Raw genomic sequence first — 25,362 nt, forward strand, 5'->3', positions numbered from 1 at the left:
TGCATGTTCATGTGGACTTTGACAACCATCTACTTTTCTCTGACTGCTGCCGTTGCCTCTCACGCTGGTGGACAGTCTCCAGCTTCCCTGAGGCAATGCCAATACTTGACATCATGACCACCATGGTAGCCACCAACTTTGTCTCCACGTGGTTGCCCGTTTTGGCTGCCCGTACTATGTCACAATGGACTACAAGTGCCTATTTACATGTGCCTGACAGACTTCTGTGGGACTGAAATGCACCTGACATTGAGCTACCACCTAGCTGCCAATGGCTCGATGGAACGGTTTCACCAGTTTGAAGCATACACTCAGCTATCATAACAGCAGGTGGAATACTGTCATGGTGCTGGTATTTATCAGCCTCCTTGTTGTTCACAGGGCTAAACTTGAGACATCAGCTACTGACCTCATTTACAGCTAGCCTCTCGCTGTGCTGAACGACTTCCTGGAGCCTGCCAGCTGGCTCATGGATGACGTCATCCCCGGGTTTGTCATTGGCTTGCAGGATTGCATGGCTCATCTGCTGCCAACCCCAAGCCCGTCCGTCCTCAAGCACTATGGCAGATGTAAAGGATTCATTCATAGAAACATTGTCTCGTGCTATTCTGTACATTGGCCCTTGTCAGCTCCCACTTCGCACGCACTGCCACGCCCAGACTAGGTCCTGAAGTGTGACTCCAAGACAGTTATCCTACATCTTCATGGCACCTCTACCAGCAGTTTGATTGATAGACTGAAGCCTGATCTCATGCAGCCCAGTCTGACTACCATCTTTGACCGAGCGAGCTAGTGTTGTGGTTAGCACACTGGACTTGCATTCGGGAGGATGATGGTTGAAACACACATGCGGCAATCCTGACTTAGGTTTTCTGTGACTTCCCTAAATCACTCTATGCAAATGTTGTGCTGGTTCCTCTGAAAGGGCACAACTGACTTCCTTCCCTAATCCAATTGGATCGATGACCTTGCCATTTCGTCCCCTCCCCAAATCAACCAACCAACCAACTACCATCTCTGTGCAAATCTCATAGGCGACCACTTCCAACAACAGTGGTGCCACTGCTGCCAATGCCAGTGCTGACACCATAACAAGTGTCCCGCAACCAAAGACCTCAAGATGCTAGCCTACCACACTACGGCCAAGGGCACTGTGGGAAACCCACCATGCTACATCAGTGCTGGCCCTATCACTGACCCACTGGTCATTGACAACACAGACATCAGGACCCTTGACATGTAGGATGCCCCTGCTCCTATGCCTGTCCTACAGCCTACGCCTAACTCGGCAATTTTGCCTTGACAGCAGGTTAACATCCCCCCATCCAGACCCCCACCTCCCCATCCCCCATCCCACCGCCACCACCGATGCTGCATGCCACTTCTACAATAGCGTTATTTCATCCTTTTCCAGCACCACATCCTTGATCAGCTGCTGCTCATCCACGTACTGGAGGCACCAGCCAAGCCATTCATGCTCACAGTGCCTGGCGCATGTGCTGTCAATGGCCACAGTCTGCTATCGGCCTGCCAGCCTATCCTCGCAGCCACCCGGCAACACCTCTGCGCTCTTGCTTCCACAGCCCCAAGCTGGCAACTGCACCTTGCGCCTACCCACTGCTGCAAGCACAGCACTGAACACAGCTCAGGCTGGCCCCGCACTCTCCACCCTGCACTGCACCAGGTTACTCACCACTTGGGCCCACTGATGGTACTGCACCACTGTTTGCTGTCTTGGGGCGGACTAGCACACTTGACCGCCAGCCACCCCACCCACCTCACACCCAGCATCCTAACACCTGGCACCCGCCTCTATTGCATGGCCGACACCTTCAGACCTGCAGTGTTGACCGCTCTGCTCATGGCCTCGACACTGATACAGTACACAGTCCCCACCCCTCACCCCCCACCCCCCATCCCCCGCCATTGGTAGCAGCCTTCACCATCACCAACTCGCTCATCATCTGAGCTCGACTCTCATGAGGGGCAGGTGGGCCCTCGTGTCTTAGCATATCTGTACATTCCTACTTCACTATGACTGTCTCCTAACACAGCAAGTTTCTTTCTTTGTGCGTATACTTGCGCCACAAACTGTCGATTCTGTCGTGTGACCGGATACCTTCCTACTACAGTCGCTGGCTACAGGACAGTAGCTCAGTTCCTAGCAAGGTGTTCGCTGATCTAGCCCCACCCTTAGTCCTGCCCTTCTCCTTGTGGCATCACATTGACTTTGGCCCGGCGACAGCGGTGGGCCGAACATACTATGTGGTAACGTGCTTTGCTCTGAAACTTTCATCTTGAGTTTCATGACTCATCCACACCACACCATCTCTACATCATCTGTACAGCCCAGTGACTAAATCAGTGACTCGTACCACAGGACATTCTGATTGGCGCATATTAGTACCTACATGAGTGCTATTAGAATGCCGAGTTGTGCCTGTCACTGCTGGCACATTCATTGTTCAAATCCTGTCCAGACCACGTCTTCCGCAAGAGACAATTAATTCTGTGCATTGCATTGTAAAAATTTGTTGTTGTACTGGCAATACTCAGGGACGAGGTAGTGACTTTGTTCGATGTTCACTAGTTCTAGTGTGCCATGCCTTTGTCTAGTGCCACCACATCAGTGACTCTCTCGAATATTTGTTAATTTTAAGACCATTTCATGCTTTTCTTTTGTAGTAATTTAGTCATTAAATAAATGTTTTGTTTATTAACCACTTGTGAACACTTCCTATTATGCCGCATTTCACGGTTTAGTAAGATAGGTAGGAAAACTTTCGTACAAAAGTGTACACACAAAAAAGAACATCATAGAGAACTGCCTAACTGCTTCACAAAACTGCTTCCACAAACTGGTTTGGCACTGGCCATTGTACAGGATGGGCAAAATTTAACTGTCCCAGAAAATATTTACAAGATTGACCCTTGTTAATGAACTGGAGAACTGCATATCACAGAAAATACTGGAAAACATAAATTTAATACACCAGTCAGTTGCTGTCACATGTCTGTGCATTTGCAGCTCCCACTTGCTCTGTTCCAGTACACAGTAGTGTTATTGTGTTTGAGTCAGTGAGGGGAGATGACATATTTAGTGACCAGTTGTATTGGCACAAAATTGTGCTCACAATAACATACTTCTTATAGCCATTTGTAGTATTCACCCAAAATTCTAACATACAACATAAGGTTAGCTGAAAAATCTGCTATTGCTTCTGTTTCTTGGAAGTGTGATAACAGGTGTGAACCTAGTGATTATCTGAAATTTCAGTGAACTTAGTATTAGACTTAGAACTTCATTGTGTGCTAAGTTGTGTTGCTTGCCACTGTATAAACTGGTGTTCTCAGTGAGGTATGTATTTAGTATCTTATTTCTTGCTTTCTCATCACTGAAAAAATATTTTAATATATTATATTTAGTCTAATAATACTGTAAATTGTAGTGTTACAAAGTGCTTAACAACATGTCAGTTCAGTTTTGTTTTATGTATTTGTATTTTTTCTTTAATTTTTAGTGTGGAGGTACAACACATGTCTTGAGGCTCAGCTGGTCACCAGATGGTCAATACTTAGTATCAGCACATGCCATGAACGGTGGAGGTCCCACTGCTCAAATTGTTGAACGTGAGGGATGGCGGAAAGATAAGGATTTTGTTGGACACCGAAAGGCTGTCACATGCGTTGTAAGTTTACTACATTTTCCTACAGTAGGAATAATTTGTTTATTATTATACACTCGTGCTCATAAATTAAGGATAATTGCATAGTGTGGTGCCACACAATGTGGCACTACACAAAACTGGCGCTAATAGCATAGTCACATACGGAACAAACACGACACAGATTGGTAACTCCACGGTATTGGTGATAAGTTTAGAAAACCGTCCCGAAACACATGTGCTACAAAACGCCACTGTTTCCTGCGCATGTACCCCAACATCAATATTGGATATGATAACCACACACACTTACACAGGCCACACAATGGGTTGGCATACTCTGGATCAGGTGGTCAAGCGGCTGCTGGGGTATAGCCTCCCATTCTTGTACCAGTGCCTGTCAGAGCTCCTGAAGTGTTGTAGGGGTTTGAAGACGTGCAGCGATACGTCAACTGAGAGCGTCCAAGACGTGCTCGATGGTGTTTAGGTCTGAAGAACAGGCAGACCACTCCATTCGCCTGATATCTTCTGTTTCAAGGTACTCCTCCATGATGGCAGCTCGGTGGGGCCGTGCATTATCACCCATCAGGAGGAAGGTGGGACCCACTGCACCCCTGAAAAGGTGGACATCCTGGTGCAAAATGATGTCCCGAAACCCCTGACCTGTTACAGTTCCTCTGTCAAAGACATACAGGGGTTATGTGCACAAATCATAATCCCACCCCACACCATCAAACCACGACCTCCATACAGGTCCCTTTCAAGGACATTAGGGGGTTGGTATGTGGTTCCTGCTTCACGCCAGATGAAAACCCGGCGAGAATCACTGTTCAGACTATACCTGGACTCGTCCGTGAACATAACCTGGGACCACTGTTCCAATGACCATGTACTGTGTTCTTGACACCAGCCTGTGACCAGGGGTCAGTGAATGCACCTTGCAGGTCTCCAGGTGAATAAACCATGTCTGTTCAGTCGTCTGTAGACAGTGCATCTGGAGACAGCTGTTCCAGGGACTGCAGTAAGGTCCTGAGCAAGGCTACCTGCAGTACTCTGTGGCTATCTGTGAGCACTGATGGTGAGATATCAATCTTTTTGTGGTGTTGTACACTGTGGACATCCCGTACTGTAGCGCTTGGGAACGTTTCCTGTCTTCTGGAATCATTGCCATAATCTTGAGATCACACTTTGTGGCACACAGAGGGCCTGTGCTACAACCTGCTGTGTTTGACCAGACTACAGTCGCCCTAGTACTCTACCCCTCATAACATCGTCAGTATGTGTTCTTTGAGCCATTGTCAAGGCACAGTCACTATTAGCATGCCTGAAAACGTCTGCACACTTACTTGGTGCAACATACTCTGACATGCACCAACACACCTCTGTGTATGTGGACTGCTGCCAGCACCACCGTGCGATGACCAAAGGTCAAATGCACTGCATGGTCATACCCCGAGGTGATTTAAACCCACAAACCACCCACCAGAGTGTTGTTTCAGCATGTATCAGCATCATCCTTAATTTATGAACATGAGTGTAGTACGTAATAAATTATGAGTCTGAATTACTGACCATTACTTACATTCAGTAGGTGAAATGTGTATTACTGCTGATACACACATATAAAAGAGTGACTCACTACCTGGCTCTTGGCATTAATAGTCTCTCCTTGGGAGAGGAGAGGGAAGGTTTGGAGAAGGTTTAACAGAAAGGGCAGTGTAAAAAGGCACCATCTATAATGAGCAGGGTTTATACACTCCGGGACAGCTGGAAAATCTGGGAAAAACCCAGGAATTTTTTCATCCAGGAAGAACCTTGAATCTTTAGAAATCTGGAAATTTTTTTATTGTTTTAGTTCTCAGTTAATTTTTTGTAATTTTAACTGGTAAGAACTTAATGCAGCAATGAATCTATAAATGAGAGAATAACACCAAAATAAAACTTTAGTTGCTTAGAAAATGTGCCATTTACAACAACAAAACACAGTGCATGCACATTTCTCTGCTGACAGTGAAATGTGTCAAAGGCTTTAGCACGAATCCCATGCAGTACTTTGTAACAACAAACTGCTTTCAATGAGCATGACATCACAACTGTTAGCAATTCTAAAAGTTTGTGGGAAAATATTACAAATGGTGGTGTGAGAAGCTTTAGTTTTCAACGTAAATTTCCTTTTAAGCAAAATGAATTGTGTTATGTTTGAGGATGTGCAAGGAATCTCTTAAATCACAGAATGTTTGACTCACATTCAAAACTTAACACTATGGGGACCAGTCACTTGGAAAAGTTTTGGACCCAGAAGACAAGTGATTTATGCCATTATTTATAATTTATCTGAGACATTTGTCTTTGATGTTTCTTAAAGGGTAACACGTGCTAAAAAAGACAAATCTTCAAGGTGAGTTTTTCATATTTATTTTAGTTCTTTCATAGATTACAAATTATCAGTGACAATGGCAAATAAAATTATCATCCTTCCAAAAAGAAGTATGAGATGAGGTCTTGAGAAATTTCACATTTAATTGGCTTTTCTGTGGAAAAATAGAAGTGATCAACGGAACATGTATTCAGACAGGTAACCCATGAAATGTTTGGTCCACAGCAGTGAAATTTATAATTTTGCTTGTCAGAAAAATTCATCAGCTGCAATTTAAACTGTGCTTTTAGGATCATGCGTAACCACACCCTCATAAAAAAACTGCAAAAAATTTTTGTCTACCAGTATTATATGTGAGAGTTTAGCTTTTCTTGTAACTGTACTGCATATATATTAATTTAAATCATTAACATTTCCTATTTGTTTGTTTGCACTAGTTAACAGTGATGTTGCTATTTGCTGACGACATTGTGTGTCTTATGGTCCGAATATCTGCTGTCATTGGCTGGCGATCATGTGACACGAGCTACAATTGGCAGACAAAATCGATCAGGCAGTGAAATCTCCATTTCAGTGCTTTTGAAGTGCTGTATTTTGTGGAATTCTTGTTTATACTTTCATAATACTAAAATATGCACTCTTCGTGTCCTGAACACCTCTCCAAAATATGTAGGTTTTTGCTAAAATGCCAGGAAGTTCGCACAAAACCTTTACCATCCAAAGAATTGATAAGTTTTACAGCTCTATGGGAATTTTACAGCTCCATGGGAAAGTATGGTGTCATTTAACACAGAAAAAATGTACTTTCATCCAGGAAAAAGTGTGTTTTTAACTGTAAAATCCGGAAATTATTATTTTTCCTCTCTCTTTTTCCACGTGTACACTCTGATGAGGTTGAGGGTACACAAAGCTCTGTCTGAAGCCTCACTACAATTGGCTCTCTCTCATTCTAGGGTCTGAGAGCCTTGCCCAACCTGTCTCCTCTCAGCGGTGAGGAAGGAATTATTAGTGTGTCATTTTCACTGCAGTACTATATATATTTTCTCTGAAGATAAATACTCATCAGTGACACTGTCTCATAATTTATTGGTTTTCTTGTATGAATTTTGTTTTGTTCATAGTATTGTCGATAAAAGTTTAGTTCACAAATGTTTTCATTATTGGAGGTTGGCTATTTCTTTGAGTAGCTTTATAAACTGTTTGGAAACTGAAGAATAAGGATGTGTGCTCCCATTCTCTGTAGCTAAATATGTTACAAGGAACACCTACAGATATTTCACAAGGAGGGTATATCAGCATTTACCATGGACCTTGCCGTTGGTAGGGAGGCTTGTGTGCCTCAGCGATACAGGTAGCCATACCGTAGGTACAACCACAACGGTGGGGTATCTGTTGAGAGGCCAGACAAACGTGTGGTTCCTGAAGAGGGGCAGCAGCCTTTTCAGTAGTTGCAGGGGCAACAGTCTGGATGATTGACTGATCTGGCCTTGTAACAATAACCAAAACGGCCTTGCTGTGCTGGTACTGCGAACGGCTGAAAGCAAGGGGAAACTACGGCCGTAATTTTTCCCGAGGGCATGCAGCTTTACTGTATGATTAAATGATGATGGCGTCCTCTTGGGTAAAATATTCCGCAGGTAAAATAGTCCCCCATTCGGATCTCCGGGCGGGGACTACTCAAGAGGATGTCGTTATCAGGAGAAAGAAAACTGGCGTTCTACGGATCGGAGCGTGGAATGTCAGATCCCTTAATCGGGCAGGTAGGTTAGAAAATTTAAAAAGGGAAATGGATAGGTTAAAGTTAGATATAGTGGGAATTAGTGAAGTTCGGTGGCAGGAGGAACAAGACTTCTGGTCAGGTGACTACAGGGTTATAAACACAAAGTCAAATAGGGGTAATGCAGGAGTAGGTTTACTAAGGAATAGGAAAATAGGAACGCGGGTAAGCTACTACAAACAGCATAGTGAACGCATTATTGTGGCCAAGATAGATACAAAGCCCACACCTACTACAGTAGTACAAGTTTATATGCCAACTAGCTCCGCAGATGACGAAGAAATTGAAGAAATGTATGATAAAATTAAAGAAATTATTCAGATAGTGAAGGGAGACGAAAATTTAATAGTCATGGCTGACTGGAATTCGAGTGTAGGAAAATGGAGAGAAGGAAACGTTGTAGGTGAATATGGATTGGGGCTAAGAAATGAAAGAGGAAGCCGCCTGGTAGAATTTTGCACAGAGCACAACTTAATCATAGCTAACACTTGGTTTAAGAATCATGAAAGAAGGTTGTATACATGGAAGAACCCTGGAGATACTAAAAGGTATCAGATAGATTATATAATGGTAAGACAGAGATTTAGGAACCAGGTTTTAAATTGTAAGACATTTTCATTGGCAGATGTGGACTCTGACCACAATCTATTGGTTATGACCTGTAGATTAAAACTGAAGAAACTGCAAAAAGGTGGGAATTTAAGGAGATGGGACCTGGATAAACTGAAAGAACCAGAGGTTGTACAGAGTTTCAGGGAGAGCATAAGGGAACAATTGACAGGAATGAGGGAAAGAAGTACAGTAGAAGAAGAATGGGTAGCTTTGAGGGATGAAGTAGTGAAGGCAGCAGAGGATCAAGTAGGTAAAAAGACGAGGGCTAGTAGAAATCCTTGGGTAACAGAAGAAATATTGAATTTAATTGATGAAAGGAGAAAATGTAAAAATCCAGTAAATGAAGCAGGCAAAAAGGAATACAAATGTCTCAAAAATGAGATCGACAGGAAGTGCAAAATGGCTAAGCAGGGATGGCTAGAGGACAAATGTAAGGATGTAGAGGCTTATCTCACTAGGGGTAAGATAGATACTGCCTACAGGAAAATTAAAGAGACCTTTGGAGATAAGAGAACCAATCGTATGAACATCAAGAGCTCAGATGGAAACCCAGTTTTAAGCAAAGAAGTGAAAGCAGAAAGGTGGAAGGAGTATATAGAGGGTCTATACAAGGGCGATGTACTTGAGGACAATATTATGGAAATGGAAGAGGATGTAGATGAAGATGAAATGGGAGATAAGATACTGCGTGAAGAGTTTGACAGAGCACTGAAAGACCTGAGTCGAAACAATGCCCCCGGAGTAGACAACATTCCATCAGAACTACTGACGGCCTTGGGAGAGCCAGTCCTGACAAAACTCTACCATTTGGTGAGCAAGATGTATGAAACAGGCGAAATACCCTCAGACTTCAAGAAGAATATAATAATTCCAATCCCAAAGAAAACAGGTGTTGACAGATGTGAAAATTACCGAACAATCAGTTTAATAAGCCACAGCTGCAAAATACTAACACGAATTCTTTACAGACGAATGGAAAAACTAGTAGAAGCCGACCTAGGGGAAGATCAGTTTGGATTCCATAGAAATGTTGGAACACGTGAGGCAATACTGACCTTAAGACTTATCTTAGAAGAAAGATTAAGGAAAGGCAAACCTACATTTCTAGCATTTGTACACTTAGAGAAAGCTTTTGACAATGTTGACTGGAATACTCTCTTTCAAATTCTAAAGGTGGCAGGGGTAAAATACAGGGAGCAAAAAGCTATTTACAATTTGTAGAGAAACCAGATGGCAGTTATAAGAGTCGAGGGGCATGAAAGGGAAGCAGTGGTTGGGAAGGGAGTGAGACAGGGTTGTAGCCTGTCCCCGATGTTATTCAATCTGTATATTGAGCAAGCAGTAAAGGAAACAAACGAAAAATTTGGAGTAGGTATTAAAATCCAGGGAGAAGAAATAAAAACTTTGAGGTTCGCCGATGACATTGTAATTCTGTCAGAGACAGCAAAGGACTTGGAAGAGCAGTTGAACGGAATGGATGGTGTCTTGAAGGGAGGATATAAGATGAACATCAACAAACGCAAAACGAGAATAATGGAATGTAGTCGAATTAAGTCGGGTGATGTTGAGGGAATTAGATTAGGAAATGAGACACTTAAAGTAGTAAAGGAGTTTTGCTATTTGGGGAGCAAAATAACTGATGATGGTCGAAGTAGAGAGGATATTAAATGTAGACTGGCAATGGCAAGGAAAGCATTTCTGAAGAAGAGAAATTTGTTAACATCGAGTATAGATTTAAGTGTCAGGAAGTCGTTTCTGAAAGTATTTGTATGGAGTGTAGCCATGTATGGAAGTGAAACATGGACGATAAATAGTTTGTACAAGAAGAGAATAGAAGCTTTTGAAATGTGGTGCTACAGAAGAATGCTGAAGATTAGATGGGTAGATCACATAACTAATGATGAAGTATTGAATAGGATTGGGGAGAAGAGAAGTTTGTGGCACAACTTGACCAGAAGAAGGGATCGGTTGGTAAGACTTGTTCTGAGGCATCAAGGGATCACCAATTTAGTATTGGAGGGCAGCGTGGAGGGTAAAAATAGTAGGGGGAGACCAAGAGATGAATACACTAAGCAGATTCAGAAGGATGTAGGTTGCAGTAGGTACTGGGAGATGAAGAAGCTTGCACAGGATAGAGTAGCATGGAGAGCTGCATCAAACCAGTCTCAGGACTGAAGACCACAACAACAACAACAACAACAACAACAACCTTTACCTTTCACATAAGTGGTGCACCATCACATAGACAGGTTCTGATGTGTTTATTTTCACTAAATGCATTAAAAGAAAACAAAGAACAGAATATGACTGCCATACTTCAAATTGCAACACTATATTGTAAACTTTACTAATGTAGAAAGAAAAGTAATAAGACTAATAGAATTTAAATTAGGTTTATGCCCTTTTTTCCATAATTCTTCCTAATGGTTCATTGCTGTCTTCTACCTTTCCCTATCTTCCCTGGGTTTTATATATTTATATGACTGCTACACTCAACATCCTCTGTAAACTGTTTTCAGCAGTCTAGTCTCTGTTTGCTCCTGCTATTTTTCCCCTTTACTGTTCATTCCAGCACCAAGTTAACTGTTTCTGCATTCTGTAGCAGTTGTGCTAACATGTCCATTTTTGTAATGTTGTTTCATAGAATTTGTTTGTCACTTATTCTTTTTAATACTTCATTTTACATTTTGATCTCGCCATTTAATTTTTAACACATCTTGAGAGAACCATTTTTCAAATTCCTCCAATTTCTTCTTCCCCAGATATCTGATGATACGTATTTCATGTTGTGCTCCAGACATACACATTCAGGAACTTCTTCGTTTCCAATGGAATATGTGTTGTAGAGCTCTCCTATTGCAGAAAGCCTTCTTCACCTTTGTCAGTTTCTTTCTGATATCCTTCTTACTGCAACCTGTCTCTGTACTCTTAGTTCCTAGACTGGAGAATTCTGTCACTTCTTCCACTCTGCATTGACTTTATATTTGCTTTGTTTATCCTAAAGCCATATTCTGTGCTTCCTGTACTGTCTGTTCCTTACAATAGATCTTCTAAGTCTTCCTTGCTTATGGCAAGGTGGTGTGCGAACCATAACATTATCTGTTCTCTTTCAACTTTATTCCTCTTCTGAAATTGTCTGTCACTATTTCATTGTTGCTTTGATGTACTAATTGCAAAACAGTTGTGAGAAGCTGCAACCTTGCGTTACATGCTCCCTAATACTTCCCTGTCTTGACATTCCATGTTTATTTCTCCCACTTGGCCTTTGCACATTTACAGTTAATTCTCCCATCTCTTTACTTTAGCCCCCAGTCTTCCAAAGATTGTGAACTACTTATTCCATTTTATATTTTTGAATGCTTCCTCTAGGTCCACAAGTGCTGGGAAGCTATCCTTATTTTTACTCATCTGCCTTCCATTACTAAGCACAACACCACAACTGCTTATCTAATACATTTTGTCTTTCTGAAGCCAAACTGTTCTTTTTCCAGTATATCTTCAGTTTTAGTTTCCACTCTTTTTCTTTCTTTTTTTTTTTTTCCCCCCCATCAGTCTACTGACTGGTTTGATGCGGCCCTGCCATGAATTCCTTTCCTGTGCTAACCTCTTCATCTCAGAGTAGCACTTGCAACCTACGTCCTCAATTATTTGCTTGACATATTCCAATCTCTGTCTTCCTCTACAGTTTTTGCCCTCTACATCTCCCTCTAATACCATGGAAGTCATTCCCTCGTGTCTTAGCAGATGTCCTATCATCCTGTCCCTTCTCCTTATCAGTGTTTTCCACATATTCCTTTCCTCTCCGATTCTGCGTAGAACCTCCTCATTCCTTACCTTATCAGTCCATCTAATTTTCAACATTTGTCTATAGCACCACATCTCAAATGCTTCGATTCTCTTCTGTTCCGGTTTTCCCACAGTCCATGTTTCACTACCATACAATGCTGTACTCCAAACGTACATCCTCAAAAATTTCTTCCTCAAATTAAGGCCGGTATTTGACATTAGTAGACTTCTCTTGGCCAGAAATGCCTTTTTTGCCATAGCGAGTCTGCTTTTGATGTCCTCCTTGCTCTGTCTGTCATTGGTTATTTTACTGCCTAGGTAGCAGAATTCCGCAACTTTATCGACTTCGTCACCATCAATCCTGATGTTAAGTATCTCGCTGTTCTCATTTCTACTACTTCTCATTACCTTCGTCTTTCTCCGATTTACTCTCAAAGCATACTGTGTACTCATTAGACTGTTCATTCCGTTGGCAGATCATTTAATTCTTCTTCACTTTCACTCAGGATAGCAATGTCATCAGCGAATCATATCATTGATATCCTTTCACCTTGTATTTTAATTCCACTCCTGAACCTTTCTTTTATTTCCATCATTGCTTCCTCGATGTACAGATTGAAGAGTAGGGGCGAAAGGCTACAGCCTTGTCTTACACTCTTCTTAATACGAGCACTTCGTTCTTGATCGTCCACTCTTATTATTCCCTCTTGGTTGTTGTACATGTTGTATATGACCCGTCTCTCCCTATAGCTTACCTCTACTTTTTTCAAAATCTCGAACAGCTGGCACCATTTTATATTGTCGAACGCTTTTTCCAGGTCGACAAATCCTATGAATTTGTCTTGATTTTTCTTTAGCCTTGCTTCCATTATTAGCCGTAACGTCCCTTTACTTTCCCTAAAACCAAACTGATCCTCACCTAGCGCATTCTCAATTTTCTTTTCCATTCTTCTGTATACTATTCTTGTAAGCAGCTTCGATGCATGAGCTGTTAAGCTGATTGTGCCATAGTTCTCGCACTTGTCAGCTCTTGCCGTCTTCGGAATTGTGTGGATGATGCATTTCCGAAAGTCAGATGGTATATCGCCAGACTCATATATTCTACACACCAACGTGAATAGTTGTTTTGTTGCCACTTCCCCCAATGTTTTTAGAAATTCTGATGGAATGTTATCTATCCCTTCTGCCTTATTTGATCGTAAGTCCTCCAAAGCTCTTTTAAATTCCGATTCTAATACTGGATCCCCTATCTCTTCTAAATCGACTCCTGTTTCTTCTTCTATCACATCAGACAAATCTTCACCCTCATAGAGGCTTTCAATGTATTCTTTCCACCTATCTGCTCTCTCCTCTGCATTTAACAGTGGAATTCCCGTTGCACTCTTAATGTTACCACCATTGCTTTTAATGTCACCAAAGGTAGTTTTGACTTTCCTGTATGCTGAGTCTGTCCTTCCGACAATCATATCTTTTTCGATATCTTCACATTTTTCCTGCAGCCATTTGGTCTTAGCTTCCCTGCACTTCCTATTTATTTCATTCCTCAGCGACTTGTATTTCTGTATTCCTGATTTTCCCGGAACATGTTTGTACTTCCTCCTTTCATCAATCAACTGAAGTATTTCTTCTGTTACCCATGGTTTCTTCGCAGCTACCTTCTTTGTACCTATGTTTTCCTTCCCAACTTCTGTGATGGCTCTTTTTAGAGATGTCCATTCCTGTTCAACTGTACTGCCTACTGCGCTATTCCTTATTGCTGTATCTATAGCGTTAGAGAACTTAACGTATCTCGTCATTCCTTAGTACTTCCATATCCCACTTCTTTGCGTATTGATTCTTACTGACTATTGTCTTGAACTTCAGCCTACTCTTCATCACTACTATATTGTGATCTGAGTCTATATCTGCTCCTGGGTGTGCCTTACAATCCAGTATCTGATTTCGGAATCTCTGTCTGACCATGATGTAATCTAGTTGAAATCTTCCCGTATCTCCCAGCCTTTTCCAAGTATACCTCCTCCTCTTGTGATTCTTGAACAGAGTATTCGCTATTACTGGGCTGAAACTTGTTACAGAACTCAATTAGTCTTTCTCCTCTTTCATTCCTTGTCCCAAGCCCGTATTCTCCTGTAACCTTTTCTTCTACTCCTTCCCCTACAACTGCATTCCAGTCGCCCATGACTATTAGATTTTCGTCCCCCTTTACATACTGCATTACCCTTTCAATATCCTCATACACTTTCTCTATCTGTTCATCTTCAGCTTGCGACGTCGGCATGTATACCTGAACTATCGTTGTCGGTATTGGTCTGCTGTCGATTCTGATTAGAACAACCCGGTCACTGAACTGTTCACAGTAACACACCCTCTGCCCTAGCTTCCTATTCATAACAAATCCTACACCTGTTATACCATTTTCTGCTGCTGTTGATATTACCCGATACTCATCTGACCAGAAATCCTTGTCTTCCTTCCACTTCACTTCACTGACCCCTACTATATCTAGATTGAGCCTTTGCATTTCCCTTTTCAGATTTTCTAGTTTCCCTACCACGTTCAATCTTCTGACATTCCACGCCCCGACTCATAGAATGTTATCCTTTTGTTGATTATTCAATCTTTTTCTCATGGTAACCTCCCCCTTGGCAGTCCCCTCCCGGAGATCCGAATGGGGGACTATTCTGGAATCTTTTGCCAATGGAGAGATCATCATGACACTTCTTCAATTACAGGCCACATGTCCTGTGGATACACGTTACGTGTCTTTAATGCAGTGGTTTCCATTGCCTTCTGCATCCTCATGTCCTTGATCATTGCTGATTCTTCCGCCTTTAGGGGCAATTTCCCACCACTAGGACAAGAGTGCCCTGAACCTCTATCCGTTCCTCCACCCTCTTTGACAAGGCCATTGGCAGAATGAGGCTGACTTCTTATGCTGGAAGTCTTCGGCCGCCAATGCTGATTATTTATCAAAATTTGGGCAGTGGCGGGGATTGAACCCGGGACCGAAGACGTTTTGATTATGAATCAAAGACGCTACCCCTAGACCACTCTTATGTACATTATTTTGCTCGGCAGTTTACAAGTGTGACTTGTCCGACCTGTCATCTGACACAGTTGTCACATTTATCCATATGTGCCTTCTATGGTAATGTGATGGCAGTACTTGTCTGGAAGTCTCATGGTAAGTAACATGTATCATAGATTTTTTTCCATTGCTGGATGGTTGCCAGTCTCCATTGTCTTTGATTCCGTGCAACCCGGTACCGTAGTGTTCCAGGCACCTGCTTCATGTCGTCAAGCCATCTCTTTTGAGATCTTCCAGTACCTTGTTGTAGTCCCATTGCCCCCAGTGAAAAATTCTAGAGTCCACATGCTATGATTTTCACTGTGTCTTCACTGTATCTATCTAAATTGTTTTTTCCTTGTTCTCTCCACTTCCACAAAACTACTCTACATTTTTTACTTTTGATGTTTCTCAGTGCTTCAGAGAATTTCCCCTTAATAGCATTGTATCCTAAATTTTCAGTATTGCTTTTATTCATATACTCCTTTTTCATTCTCTTCAGCTTCAATCTGTTATTTATCACTACCAGATTATAGTCTGAGTCTGTTTCACACCTGGGTATCCTGTGTAGACCAGGATTTATTTCTAAATCTTTCTCTAAACATAATGTAGTCTACTTGATATCTCTCTTTGTCTCCTGGTCTTTCTTTTGTGATTTTGGTAATGAATGTTTGCTATAAACAGTTGAAACCTATGACAGAAGATTTAATCAAGTGAACATCAGCAGCTGATGAACGTGTTTATAGAATAAAAATCCACTTCAATTGCCTGTGATTCCTTAATTTATTCCATGATTCGTTTCGGAGCCTAAAACGTCATCTTTAGGTGCCACCAATCAATTACGGGAACATACAGGAATTGTATGAAATAAAATTGTCATAACTTGTGAAAGGTCTGCCTTAGGATGTTCAAAATGGATGGTCGGCTGCAGGGCATGATGTGTGCATGGTTTAGCTCACTTGGATGGGTTCATCAGTAAGCAAAATTGATTCATTTGGGGGACAGAGAATCTGTATTTCATGACCAAGAAGTCTCTTCACCCTCAGTGAGTGACTTTGTAGTGCGCAATGTCCAGTTATGGTATAATATGTATGATATTTCTTGATGGCATGGTGGCTACCAAATGGTACGTGAAGGTTTCGGCAGATGATTTCATTCCCATTTTGACAAGATGTGGTTCATGCAAGACGGAGTATGACCTCATAGAAGCAGGAGAGTGTTCGATGTCGTGGAGGAGCACATTGAGGACGACTGCATTTTGGCTCTGGGGTACTCAGAGGCCACTGGCATGGGCCTTGATTGGTCGCCATATTCCCTAGATCTGAACACCAGCAACTTCTTTTTGTAGGGCTATATTAAAGGCAACGTGTACAACAACAACCTCAAAACCTTTGCTGAGCTGAAAACAGCCATTCAGGAGTCATCGACATCATTGATGCTCAGGCACTTCAATGGATCATGCAGAATTTTGCTATTCGTCTGCACCACATTATCACCAATGATGGCAGGCATATCAAACGTGTCATAACCTAAATCTGAATATCTGTAGTGACTTTCACATGTTGAATAACGTGTGTGCACAAATTAATTTACATTTTTTTCATATAGTTCAATAATCACCACCCTGTAACTACCACACATTTTTGTTCCCATAATTATTTGTTGGCACCTAATATGGAGTTTTATGCTTTGAAACCGGTTGTGGAAAAACATTCGGACTTTCATCTCTCTACACAATGTTGCCTTAGCTTCAGTTCTTGGTCACTGTGCTGCTCATAGTAACTCTTGTTACCTACCTTTCTGTTCATAATCATGCCAATACCCATTACACCATTCATTGATACTGTTTATATTGTACCCTACAATGATTTGACCAGAATTCTCTGGCCCCTTTACATTTCACTTCACTAATCCCCATCACTCCTAACTTTAGCAACAGGCCCCCAGGGGGCTCACCACTCTTTGGCGGGTTTGTGCTTGGCTACCACAGGGCCCCAGCCTTTACAGCATTTTTACCTTCTGTGCTGCATGTCTTTCCTCTTGCTATTCTTTTTCCCCTCCCTTGGCGAACATGTCTCTGGTGTTATTGAGAATGTTCTGCATTGTCTGTCACTACCTAAGAACAGTCTCACCTTTTGTTTTTTGCTCCCTTTCCTTTCTTTGTTTCCCTTCTCCTCTTGTTCCTCTGCTTCGGCGTTTGAGGTTCCTCTTTCTCTTCTTCCTCCCTGTGTGCTCCTGAAGGCCGGCCCATGCGTCTGACTTGTAACAGGTGACTGCGTAACACGTAATTCCCAGCTCTGGGTTGACAGGTAGGGTTCGTACATACCCCCTGGTACATGCCAGGGCCAGGGAGGGGTGATTGCAGCTCAGGCAATCTTCCCAAATTGCTGATTGGTCCCTCTGTCAGGTGTTCGGGAGGTGCAACCTGATGTGTGAACAGTCACTTAAAGTGGGTGCGCCCCCTAGTGAAGGGGGCCCCCAGTTGGAAGGAGCATGCCATCAGAGATGCTGGCAATCATGGGGGATTTTCTCACAATTAATCAGTCAGCTTCCCAATCAACATCTATGATACGTACCAATGTAATGAGGCTAATGATTCAAAGACCCTTACCCAACACAACTGTTCCTCATGGTCTCACATACTAAAGACTGTTTGTCCTTCGCCATGGTAAATCTGTTTATTATTCAGAAAGATGCTGATGCAATTGCTGGCCCTGTGAAATCCTACTGTCGTTTACAGAATGGCATTTGGATTTTGGAAACTACGTCTGATTCTCAAGCACAAATGCTTGCTGCCTCACTTCTCCATGGCTGCCCTGTTTATGTCACACGAGAACATCTTGTCGACACCCAGCCAAATATGTAACCTGTGGTAGGTATGCGTACAAGAGCGATTGTCCGCCTCCTCCTCCTCCCTGCGGTATCAACTGCAATGGCAGACATGCTGCCTCCTCTTGGGATTTTCCCTTGTATCTTGATGAGCAGGCTGTCCAAGAGATCCAGGTAAAGGAAAAAGTGCCTTACCCAGTCGCTTGCAAGATAATGGCTAGTTGCAAATCCTGTGTTCTCCTGTCTGGCACCTATAGTTCTGCTCTTGTTATCCCTCGCTCCATGAAGGACATGGCCATGCAGGCATGCGACCTCAAATTCAGCTCTGAGTTAGTGAAATCACCCAGTGTCAATGTAGTATCGCCATCCCCTCATCCAGCTGTGCAACAAGTCATCAAACTCTTGCCTCAAGGGGCGAAGCCACCAGCTACTTAACTGGTACGCCAGAAAGGACAGAAGGAGTACTCCCGTGAAGACATCCTCCGTTCCTCCAGTGGAACAACACTCGAGTCTCCCTCTAACTGGAAAGGCTCAAATAAGTCCACCAAAGGCAAAAGGTCTTCTCCTGCACCAACTCAAAGATCCTCTACAATGGTGTTGCCACGTGATACATTAACCCAGCTAGCCTCCATGTCGCCAGTGCTCACCACGAACTGTTTTTCAGTGTTGGACTCCACAGACCAACCACACAATCAAACTGATGCTTCTGTGGACCCATTGGGGCAGGATACTCCTGCTTCTGTGCCCTGTCATAGTCTCTCTTCACCAACTGTCACTGGGCAGCCACCGAGGTGACACCCCTTCATCTCTTTCTCATCATTACACTCTTCCAATGGAACGTTCGCGGCCTTTGCTGCCACAAAGAGGATTTACAGCTGCTTTTAGCATCACAACGTCCGCTTGTACTCTGCCTTCAGGAAACGAAATTGCACCCTCACACCCGCGTTGAGCTTTCACATTTCTTACCAATTCATTTTGACCTTTTCCCAGAGGTCAGCATTCCATCTCATGGGGGCATCATGCTGCTCATACGGGATGACATTCGTAGTCAACCCACCTCCCTGACTATCCAGCTTCAAGCTGTTGCAGTTCACCTTTCCTTTCCCTACCTGATTTTTTTCCGTCTGTATCATTTATGTCCCTTTGTCATTCGATGTCACCAGGGCACACTTCTTTCAGCTTATTGGGCAGCTACCTCCCCTATTTTTATTACTCAGTGACTTTAATGCATATTATCCCCTTTGGGGTTCTCCCAGGACCTGTCAGAGAGGTGCCCTCTTGGCTGATATTCTTAACCAACTTAACCTCTTCTGTCTTAACACTGGAGCATACTCTTCCCTTTCCAACTCCTTGCACTCCCATTTGGACCTATCCTTCTCCACTGCCAGCTTGCCTTTCGTCTTGAGTGTTCCATTCTTTCTGACACTTACTCGAGCAACCATTTCCCATGTGCTATCCATTTTATGACTTGTACTCTATCCGCATGCACACCCAAATGGCAGCTTACTAAGGCTGACTGGCAGCTTTAGTCCTCCCTGGTGACCTTTGAAGAACAAGATTTCCCCAGTTGTGATGACCAGGTGGAATTTCTCACAAACATTATCCATACCACTGCAGAACATTCCCATCCTCACACTTCCTCTTCACCAAGTCGTGTCCCAGTCCCTTGGTGGACTGAGGCATGCCATGATGCAATTCGCGCACAGAGACATGCTCTCCGCATTTTTAACCACCATCCTAAATGTCATAGCAAAAGAGCTTGCTGGATTTCATTCACTAGTTCTTTTAACAGTTACACCCCTTCCTCTCTCATGTGGGCCAACCTCCAATGGCTCACTGAGATCAAGATCCATTCCCCAATTTCCGTCCTGAAAGTAACAGACATCAGCGTGGACCCTATTGCTACCTCCAACACCTTGGGCCACCATTTTGCAGAACTTTCGAGCTCTTCCCACTATCACCCTGCCTTCATCCATCGGAAACAAGCGGAGGAGGCTCTGGCGATAACCTTTCTCTTCTCCAAATTGTGAGTGCTACCATGCTGCCTTTACTATGAGGAAGCTAGATCATGCTCTCAGTTCATTCCAATCCTCAGCCCCAGGGCCAGACACCATCCACATTCAAATGTTGCAGCACCTTTCTCTTGCTGTCAAGCACTTTCTGCTTAACACATACAACCACATCTACGCAGAGGACATATTTCCCAGACACTTGCTTGAAGCCACCATCATACCTATACCTAAACCCGGTAAGGACAAAAACGTTCCTTCTAGCTACCGCCCCATCTCTCTTACCAGCTGCATTTGCTAGGTGATGGAACATATGATTAATGCCCTTCTGGTACGGTGGCTCGAGTCTCACAATTTACTGACGAATGCACAGTGTGGATTTTGTTACTTTGGCCACCCATGTCATGAATGGCTTTCTGCAGAAATCCCAGACTGTCGCTATGTTTTTCGATTTGAAGAAGGCCTACGACACCTGCGGGAGAACTGGTATCCTCCATAGTCTCTGCACGTTGGGCTCCCATGGCTGCCTGCTCTGTTTCCTTCAGGCATTTTTAAAAGACTGAGTTTTCAAGGTGCGTGTGGGTTCTGCCATGTCGGACACCTTTATCCAGGAAAACAGTGTGCCTCAGAGTTTCATCCGGGGTGTTGTCTTCTTTGCTGTCACCATTAATCCTATAATGGCTTTTCTCCCACCAGGCATCTCCAGCTCCCTTTTTGTTAACGATTTTTCCATCTGTTGCAGTTCTCCATCGATCTATCTCACGGAGCGGCATTTTCAGTGATGTCTTGATCGTCTTTAGTCGTGGAGCATTGACAATTGCTTTTGTTTTTCCACTGACAAAACCATCTGTATGAATTTCTGTCGACGTAATTGGTTTTTCCCACCATCTTTATATCTTTGGCCTGTTGCCCGTTTCTTCATTGAAACTACAAAATTACTGGGGCTCAAGCTTGATAGGAAACTCTCTTTGTCCTCCCATGTGTCTTACCTGGCAGCCCGCTATTCACAGTTCCTCAAAGTCCTACATGTCCTGAATGGTACTTCCTGAGGTGCTGATCAAACACCATCCTCTGTTTGTACCGGTCCCTTGTCCGTTTGAAACACGACTATGGGTGCTTTGTTTACGCGTCTGCCCTTTCATCCCCCTTAATGCCGTCTCAACACTATCCACCATCGTGGCATCCGTTTAGCCCCGGGTGCCTTTTACGCTAGCCTGGTTGAGAGTTTAACAGAAGCTGCTGAACTACCACTGTCCTACCACGGTGACTTCCTCCTCAGCAAGTATGCATGCTGTTTGTCTGCCATGTGTAGCCACCCATCCTATGCCACCTCCTTCAATGATTCCTGTGATGGCCAGTATGGGGTGCGTCCCTCTTCTCTGATACCTCCTGGAGTCCGTTTGGCTTTTGCTACAGCGGCCTAGCTTCACACTACCTGCAACTCTCCTGGTGGGTGATGATGATGATGTTTGGTTTGTGGGGCGCTCAACTGCGTGGTCATCAGCGCCCGTACAATTTCCCAATCTTTGCTCAGTCCAATTTCGCCACTTTCCTGGATGATCATGAAATGATGAGGACAACACAAACACCCAGTCATCTCGAGGCAGGTGAAAATCCCTGACCCCGCCGGGAATCGAACCCGGGACCCCGTGCTCGGGAAGCGAGAACGCTACCGCGAGACCACGAGCGGCGGACTCTCCTGGTGGGTGTGAACCCTTCACCACCTTGGCTTTGTGAAGCAGCCCATGTTAACCTTGGCTTTCATTTGCTTCCTAAGGACACTACTCCAGCCTTGGTCTATCACCTTCAGTTTCACGACCTTCGCATGGAACTTCGCAATAGTACCTTTGTATACACTGATGGCTCTTGGACTGACCGTAGGGTTGCATGTGCCTTCGTCATTGGCACCTGTGTCTTTCGACATCGGCTTCTGGCACACTGGTCAGTATTTACAGCCAAGCTCTTCTCCATTTATCAGACCACGGAGTACATCCGGCGACACAGCCTTTTCAATTGTGTCCTCTGCTCAGCCTCACTTAATGCCCTTCAAAGTCTATGTGCGCTGTACACCACCCATCCCTTAGTGCAGTTGGTCCAGGAAAACTGTCACCTGCTCGCTCTTGGTGGAGCAGTGTGATATTTCTGTGGGTTCCTGGTCATGTTGGTTTGCCAGGAAACGAGCCTGCTGATACTGCTGCTAAGGCTGCAATCCTCGTACTTCAGTCCCTCCAATGATCTCTGTGTTGACGTCCGTCAGGAGGTAGTGTCCCTTTGGCATCGTCAATGGTCCTCCCTTCATGGGCTTATTAAGCCTCTCCCAGTAACTTGGACAACCTTCTCTTGGCCCTTCTGCCGGGAGTAGGTCATTTTAACTAGGCTGCGTATAGGGCACTGCCTTTTTTAGCCATCGTCATTTGATAAGTGGCGCTACCCCACCACTTTGTACACATTGTGCCCAAGTTGTAACTGCCTGCCACTTCCTTATGGAATGCCCAATTTTTAACCGTTTATGTTCCCACTTGGGTTTGCCCTCATGAGTTATCGGCTGTTTTAGCAAATGACGGGCAGGCCGTTGACCGTCTTTTACTTTTTACCCGCCAAACCAATGTGGCAAAGTCCATTTAATTTTTAGTTTTGGACCTCCATTTCTGTATGTTGTGGTTTTAGCCCTTTTTCCATGTGCCCCCAGGGGCTCAGCATTCATTTGTTGGGTACGAGCTTGGCGACCCTGGGGTTCCTGAGCTGGGGATTGGTAAGCACCGGCAGTCCCGTCACCTTAAGTTCTGGGCATGCTTCAGTGACCACCGTGCGGCACGGCGGTGGAATGTTGTGTGTTACAGGGAATGGGGAGCTTGGCTTCACCACCTGGATCACGAGGATGAAATAAACCTCTGTAAAAAAAAAAACTCAATCTCAAGGTGTGCTGCGTGTTGATGAGATGCATGGCTGTTCGAGGTGGAACAGTCGTTAGCGGGCAACCTCTGGGGAACCTGCCGCACAGGCACGCGGGACTCTGTCTGAGTGGACCCTTGTTTCCCTAGCTGCCCGTGGGATCGAGATGGAACCCTCAAAATCTTCTTTTTCTCCTCCCAACAGGAGGGGTATATTGCCTGAGAGTTCTCACATCCATTTATCAAAAAGAATGAGGGAGGCTTGTCCTCTTGATAATAAATTTGTTGTCAGTAATGGGGCTCAAGGAGTCATGAATCATAATGTCTTTTTAGCGATCAAGAGAAAGCAGGGGACATTTGAAAAAGTGTCCCCCTTCTATATCCACAAAGGTGTAGAAGGTCTGGTTGGTACCCTAAATTCTATTAAGCAATTGCGCAGTGGTTCCTTGCTTGTTGAGACTAACCGGGCAAAGCAGGTGGAACTCCTTAAGAAGTCACAGAAATTGGGTGAGTATGACATCATTGTTGAGTTGCTTAACTCCCTTAACTCCAGCAAAGGTGTGGTAACCTGCTGTGATGTTATGGATAGAGATGTTGCTGAACTCAAACAAGAAAAGAATAGGCACCACAGGGGATCATAGATGTGGAACAAAGGACACGCAAGAACAATGGAGAGACTGATAAGACTTACACTTTTATTGTGACCTTCAATCCTCCAATGCTACCTGAACACATCATGGCATGTTTCCTCTGACTTAGGGTTCGGCCCTATGTACCTAACCCTATGCGATGCTTCAAATGCCAGCGTTTTGGCCATATAACGCTGAGTTGCAGAGGCGAAGCGACTTGTGGGAAGTGTGGAAAGGCAGCCCATGAAGCAGGGACAGACTATCCATCTCCAGAAGTCTGTATTAACTGCTCTGGAAGCCACCCAGTCTGGAGCCAAGACCACCCTATTTTTGCAGAGGAACGCAAAACTCAGGAAGTCAAAGTGACTAAGTGGATCCCGTATGCAGAAGCCAAAAAGGATTATTAGGCAATGAAACCCCTGTCTTTGCTATTTCTTATGCTTCGTTGGTGCAAAAACCTGTTAATAAGGTCAACGCTTTGACTCGGATGACGTCCAGTGTTCCCTTATCCTTCTCTAGCTTCTGTATGTGCCAAAGTAAAATGAAAGACATAGCGATTCAAACAGCTACAATGGAAGAGACCAGTAATGCTGCCACAGTGCACAGCCTAAAGGCACACCAAAAGCAGAGTGCCCCTCAACGCCAAGTTTCTTCGAAGAAAAGGGGCTCTCACTGCCCCCTTTCCTCCACATCCTTGCTGGGATAGTGAGCAGGGAAAGGATTCCAACATATGGGTCGAAAGCTGACCTGGGGCCATCAGATGTCATTCAGGCACGTCTGACTGATGATCAAGACATCGTGGATTTTGATGCCTCTCATCACCAGACCCAGTCAGCCTGAAAACCCCGTCTCATTCTACAAGCGCCTCACCATCGTGGAACAAAGAAAGGAGTAAATCAAGACCACATTGACGAAATGGCTCCCATACTTAAGTGGAATATAAATGGATACAGGACTCATCTGGCACAACTGACACTCCTTGTACAGGACAGACCCTTTTGCCTCTCTCTTAAAGAGACTCATTTTAAGGAAACTGAAACACCTGTACTTGGAGGTTATCACCTTTATAGAAATGACGACCTTACTGGTGACAGGGCAAAAGATGGGATTGCAGTGTTCGTAAAGGACACTTTTCACTTCTCACCTATTCCCTTAACAACACTACAAGCAGTTGCTGTTAGGATAGTGGCCCATGTTGACATCACAGTGTGCTCTGTGTACTTAACACCCATGAGCTTCTTGATAGTGGGGTCCTCACTCATCTTCTTGATGAACTAACCTGACCGTTTCTCCTTTTGGGGGACTTCAATGCACACAGTGCTCTATGGAGTTCTAACTCCACATGCCCCAAGGGTTGGGTACTTGAGGATATGCTACACACAACAGATCTTATACCACTGAACATGGGTCGAGCTACACATTTTAGCACCGCTACAGGTTCGTCTACAGCCATAGAACACTCTCCTTCTGCTCGTCTGCTCCTGGAGACACTGTTCACTGGGTGGTGGACGATGACCTTCATGGTAGTGACCATTTCCAAATCTAGATCCATCTGCCTGATGGAGCAGATCCTGAAAGAAAGCCACTGAGATGGTTATTCAAGAAGGTTAACTGGATGCATTACAGGCAGTTAGCTGTTTTCGAGCCATGTGACGGCATACAGGACGTGGTGGATCACATTACAGCTGTGATTCACCATGTTGCTGATGCGTCCATCCCA

General features: G+C 44.0%; 1 protein-coding gene across 3 annotated transcripts in view; it reads left to right on the forward strand.

Annotated features, from left to right (window-relative positions):
- LOC126100100 (protein HIRA) overlaps positions 1 to 25,362 on the forward strand; it is a 258,874-nt gene that overhangs the window by 88,033 nt on the left and 145,479 nt on the right. For all 3 annotated transcript variants that reach the window (XM_049910615.1, XM_049910614.1, XM_049910616.1), the window contains one exon: positions 3,522 to 3,689. In XM_049910615.1, coding sequence (XP_049766572.1) covers positions 3,522 to 3,689 — 168 coding nt within the window. The remainder of the gene's footprint in view (positions 1 to 3,521; positions 3,690 to 25,362) is intronic.

This window comes from Schistocerca cancellata, chromosome 9, assembly GCF_023864275.1.
Source record: "Schistocerca cancellata isolate TAMUIC-IGC-003103 chromosome 9, iqSchCanc2.1, whole genome shotgun sequence".
Classification (NCBI taxonomy): Eukaryota; Metazoa; Arthropoda; class Insecta; order Orthoptera; family Acrididae; genus Schistocerca; species Schistocerca cancellata.